At 34.9% G+C, this 5,980-nt stretch overlaps 1 protein-coding gene across 1 annotated transcript; it reads left to right on the forward strand.

Moving 5' to 3' along the window:
• Positions 1–747: 747 nt before the first annotated feature.
• On the forward strand, positions 748–4,647 carry LOC107808036 (serine carboxypeptidase-like 45). Its single transcript, XM_016632515.2, has 10 exons — positions 748–1,084; positions 1,289–1,390; positions 1,495–1,590; positions 1,877–1,969; positions 2,067–2,146; positions 2,622–2,903; positions 2,993–3,117; positions 3,791–3,883; positions 3,979–4,096; positions 4,210–4,647. Exons 1-10 carry the CDS (start codon positions 832–834, stop codon positions 4,357–4,359), a joined length of 1,392 nt encoding a protein of 463 aa, XP_016488001.1. The 5' UTR covers positions 748–831; the 3' UTR covers positions 4,360–4,647.
• Positions 4,648–5,980: the final 1,333 nt, after the last annotated feature.

Genomic DNA, 5,980 nt, shown 5'->3' on the forward strand with positions numbered 1-5,980 from the left:
GACTCTTATAAGTTCTTGCAAGAAAACTATGATTCTGTCATGCTCTTTACTTGAAGATGAAGCTAAAAGGATTTTTTTTTTCTTTGGTCATTTTCACACATTTAGTGAGACATGGAAAGTATTCTTGTAAAGCCACTTTCAAGCTTCAAGAAAGAAACATGCCTTTCCTGTTTTAGCTACCTGCCCAAAAATGTGACATAGCATGTGCTGGTTTTTCACTTTGTACTCATTGTCTTGGTAAACTAAAACTCATATTATAGGAGTGTACAACTTGTTATCTTATTTTTATGATTACAAGAATATATCATTAAATTAAAATAAGAAATTAAAAAAATTCTAAAGAGTAGACTAAAAATATTGTGTTTCTTTTGATTTCTCATTCAATATTTAATATTTATATTTGGGACATGATTAATTTGTTTGTGCCGCGTAAAACTCATTAAAATAAAAATAGATGAGAGGAAATAATCAAGACTAGAAGTAAATCAGAATTTTCGCCAAGGAGGGTTAAAAAACCAAACCATCATTGATGAGTACTGACATAAAGCTCATATAGGCAAAGTGGGGACCAGTTAAGAATTTCCTCTCTGGTCATTTTGGTCTCTAATACATGTCTCTCTCTGATCAATATTTCCATGCCAACAGTCTACAGACAAGAATTGATATTTAGAATTTTATTATGATATTGACATGTTAGAGTAAGCATGCTATTTCTTTCATCCCCCCCCCCCCCACCCACACACACTTTATTCATTTCATGACTCTCTGCTCTCCACTAAGCTACATTATATATCTCATCTCTTAACAACTTTCCCTCTCATATTATCAAGAATGAATTTGCAGACTTCAAAAACAATGGCTATGGCTATTTTTCTCTTTCTTTTTTGTGTTTCTTTAGGAATTGTGGCTGCATTGCCTCATCCAGACAAGATCATACAATTGCCAGGACAACCTCAAGTGGGGTTTCAACAATTTTCAGGATATGTTACTGTTGATGATAAGAAACAAAAATCTCTCTTTTACTACTTTGTTGAAGCAGAAACAAATCCAGCTTCAAAGCCTCTAGTTTTGTGGTTAAATGGAGGTACACAAATTTGTAAACAAATATTTTTTATTTCAAAGCATTCTTGGTGCTGGTATAGTTGCCTCCGTGTGACCGGGAGTTACTGGTTCAAGCCGTGGAAATAACCTCCCGCAGAAATTGCAAATTAAGACTGCGAATAATAGACCTTTGTGGTCCGGCTCTTCCCTTTCAAACTTTTTGAGTATTTGCATTTGTTTTGTGTAGGACCTGGATGTTCTTCAGTGGGGGTTGGTGCATTTTCTGAAAATGGACCATTTAGACCAAGGGGACAAGTTCTTGTTAGGAATGAATACAGCTGGAACAAAGGTGGAATCACATTTTATTCAAGAAAATTTTCCATTTATTTCCTATGGAATTGCATAGTTCTTGAGAAGTAGAAAATGATTGTTTTTTCTTGAAATATATTGCAGAGGCAAACATGTTATATTTGGAGAGTCCAATTGGAGTTGGCTTCTCTTATTCAAATAATACTTCTTCCTATGAGACAGTAAATGATGAAGTAACAGGTATGTTATTTGTATTATTATTAACATGCATTTCAGGTTGAGACTTTGTAATTCCAACTTTTGGTTCATTTCCAAAAGCTTGTTCCTTTTCATCTCTTCTTTCTGTCTTTTATGATGAGCATGTGATTGCTGATCTTTTTGCTTTAACGTTAATAAGGATTCTGGAATTTTTATGATTCTTTATGATATTTATATGACTTAATTGAGCGTTGCCTTTCTGAATTTTAAATTACTTGCTTTATGTCTCTTTGCATTCTAAAGTCATTTCCTTTTTGTATTCTTATAGCCAGGGACAATCTTGTATTCTTGCTACGTTGGTTCCAAAAATTCCCACAGTATAGAAAAAGCAATTTGTTTTTAACTGGTGAAAGTTATGCAGGTAAGTTTATTCCTTTAGTGCAGTAGCTGGGAATTTATTTATTATTTTTATTTCCTTTATTCTTGGTTAATCACATTTTTGGCTTGTTTCGTTACAGGACATTATGTACCTCAGCTTGCAAAGCTCATGATGGTATTTAACAAGAAGCAGCAGATTTTCAATCTAAAAGGAGTTGCAGTAAGTTTACCTAATGAATTCACTTTTACAATCCAAAAGTTTTATAAAAAGTTGCAGATCCTAAGTTGTTTATCTTTGATAATATGCATTGTGTTTGTATAACATGTCATGCAGACTTAACATTTCAGTGTCAAACCATATACAGAGGCGGATCTAGTATTTAAACTCTATGGGTTCAGCTTTTAAGGTTTTTAGCATTGAACTTATGGTATTTTTAAAGTTATGTATTCATATCTACTAATTTTGCAATTTTAACGAATATTACCTATAAATTTTTACTCTGCGTCACACTGCATCCACCCCTGACCATATATATGTATGTGCATGTATGTATGTATTACAAAAATGAGTTAAATATACATTTTAGAACCCGCTCTCTCAACTCAGAATCCGCGATGTCGAAATTTTGGATCAGCCACTTACTTAAAGGAAAAGTTGTTGGTTTTAATCACTTGTTTTTCCTGTTTCATTGCAGCTAGGTAACCCCGTTCTGGAATTTGCTACTGACTTCAATTCAAGGGCAGAGTACTTCTGGTCACATGGTCTAATATCAGATCCAACATACAGAATGTTTAGTTCTGCTTGCAATTATTCGCGATATGTCAGCGAGTACTACAGGGGCTCAGTATCGCCAATCTGTTCAAGAGTCATGAGCCTAGTAAGTAGGGAAACAAGTAAGTTCGTGGACAAGTACGGTGTTACTCTTGATGTTTGTATTTCATCGGTGCTCTCCCAATCCAAGATTATAAGTCCTCAAGTAAGTTTTCCCCTTCATTTGATAGGTTTCTCTTATTTTCTTATCACACTATATTGACTATCTAAACTAATACAACTACTAATTAGCAGGAAAATGTCGAGAAGTTGGATGTATGCGTGGAAGATGAAATTATCAATTACTTGAACCGGAAAGATGTGAGAAGGGCCCTTCATGCTGAGCTTGTCGGAGTACGTAGATGGGCTGTTTGCAGCAAGTAAGCTTTCTTTCCTTGCTAAAAGGGCCAATAGCGGAATGAATTTAACTTCAGTATATAGAAATTATTTACACTATAAATGTATTTTAACCTGTTGTAGCCGTTAACCTACCTTATTTTCTAGGTTACTATCTATAGACGTTAAACTCATAGCTGAATAGTACAATATGTTGTGTATCATTCCATAGACTTCAACTTATCAGAAACATTAATAAGCACCATGGGCTAGTCTCTTGAGTTTCATGAGTAATATTTAGTTATTTACAAATCCTTCGCCACCAGAAAATTACACTGTGTAGCTAGGTCAAAAATTTATTTTCATGTATACATATTATATGTTGAATCTCCTTAGTTTTTTCGTGTTTACTTCTTTATATTTTGACGCCCCTCGGTCAAATTCCCGACTCCGCCACTGGCCTCTTGTACAATAATATGCAAGTTTGCAACTCTCCCTAAAGAACATACGCTTCTCAGTGCACCTACAAAAACCAGACAAATGAAAATGGTTCTTTACACAGCGCGCTAATGCCAGTAGAATCAATACATTCATTCAAAAAATATATACTCTGTTAGGAAGTTTATGTCAAAGCTTTATATTTCTGTGCTGCTTCTTTGAGGGGGCAACCTCTTATATTATGATGAATCAATAAAACACCTCTTACTGATGCCACAGTATTCTGGACTATCAACTGCTTGACATAGAGATACCAACCATCTCCATTATAGGAATGCTTGTCAAGGAAAGAATTCCAGTATTAATATACAGGTATACATGCAGCCACATTCAATTTTTCTTCATACACTTGTATGAGCTCGGCAATTTGTTCAACATCTAACACCAATGCTTAAAATCTTTAACAGTGGGGATCAAGATTCTGTCATTCCACTAATTGGAAGTCGCGCCACTGTTCATCAACTAGCAAGGCGAATGCAGCTGAACACAACTGTCCCCTATAGAGTTTGGTTTGCAGGGCAGCAGGTAGTAATATTTTTCCTTATGTCCCTTCTGTGAAAAAAAGCCAACTATATTATTTTAAGACCACTTTTCCAGCAAAAGTTCATTTTCTTTTTCTTTTTTTGTTGTGTTATTAGGTTGGTGGATGGACACATGTATATGATAATATCCTCTCCTTTGCTACTATTAGAGGTGCTTCTCATGAAGCTCCATTCTCACAACCTGAGAGATCACTTGTGCTGTTCAGGTCATTTCTTGAAGGCAGGCCACTCCCTGAATTTTTCTGACCAGATCCCAAATTGGTGACAAACATCTAGTAGAGTAAATAAGTCCATCTTGTAAAAGAATTTTTTTGTTTTGTTGCTCCAAAAATGAAAAAGAAAGAAGAGGATTAGAAGAATTAAGTGTTAATCATCAGAGAGTGAAAAAGAACACAAAAAGATTGTGTTCTGGACAGCGTTTCTGCCTGTAGATGAGTGCAAGGTTGCAGAGTGTGTGTAATTTTTATTGGAAGCAAAAGATTCCATGTTAAAACATTTGATCTTTTGTGGAGTAGTTTATATTTGATGTGTACAGCCTAGGCATCAAAAGAGTTTGGGTGTTTAGATTAGTTGTTTTACTTGAACTTGGATAAATAAATTCAATAACTACCGGAGTACCGGTTCATTAGTTTATATTTGACACTCTTAAGTGAAGGAGCTGGTCTTAAACGATTAGAGGTTTTTTTTTTTTTTTCAAAAAAAATTTCAAGACTAGAACTCAAGACCTTGGCTAATATATCACATCAATTTTGCTGCATAACTTGATGGTAAAGATCAACTTTAAGTCTAACAAAATTGCAAAATGAATATTTACATGTTTTTTTTTTCATAACTGAAAAAATTGGTCAAACACCTTCTACCAAACATGCTTCTCAAATGACTTAGTGAAATACAAATTGTTATTATGAAAGAGTACTTTTTCAAATAAGCAAACTTGAGAAATTTTACAAAATAGGTTAGTTAAAACTTAAAGCTAGTACTTAATAGCATAGTTTAATAAGCTACTCCCTCTGTTTCAATATAAATGACACACTTTCCTTATTAGTCCGTTCTAAAAAGAATGACGCATTTTTATAATTGAAAATAATTCAACTTTAAACTTTTTATTTTATCCATTTTACCCTTAATGAGATACTTTTATAACCACACAAATGTCATAGCCCCACAAAGCTTTTACTGTCATGACCCAAATCGGAGAGCCGCGACAGGCACCCGGTACCGTACTCAACCGAGTACCAACGTGACGTAACTTTCTTATCACACCATTATGGGTAAATGTGCCAGAAGGGTCGTCATGAGATAACCAGAATAAAAGATAAGAGAATACTAGAAACTTATACATGTGACATATGGGCCTATAAGGCCGACATGATCATTTGTACACTCAAAACAAAGGCCGTCAAGGCCATACAAGTATCCATATGCATGACATCTCTCTACAAGCCTCTAAGAGTACATAAATGTCATAAAGGTCCGTCATACCAATCAATACATGTCTAAATCATACTAACCAAATAGGCAACTCCGAAGCAAGTGGAGTGCACCAACACCTTCCGCTGAGCTGATAGCCTACTAGGAGGACTGTCGACCTGTCTATCGAGCCCTACGAGCATGAAACGCAACGTCCCCAGGCAAAAAGGACGTTAGTACAAATAAAGTACCGAGTATGTAGGGAATGAAAAGTAGTATATAAAAGACATGAAAGAAAGATGGAGTAAGGACTCAACCTGTAAGTCTGAATAGCTATATGAATCATGAAACATTTGTAGTGTCACACATATGTGTATAAATATCGTACCATGTATAGGTATATGCATACATAACATCATCAAGCCTCTGAAGGAATCCCATCATATCATCTCGATCT

Source organism: Nicotiana tabacum, chromosome 6, assembly GCF_000715075.1.
Source record: "Nicotiana tabacum cultivar K326 chromosome 6, ASM71507v2, whole genome shotgun sequence".
Lineage (NCBI taxonomy): Eukaryota > Viridiplantae > Streptophyta > Magnoliopsida > Solanales > Solanaceae > Nicotiana > Nicotiana tabacum.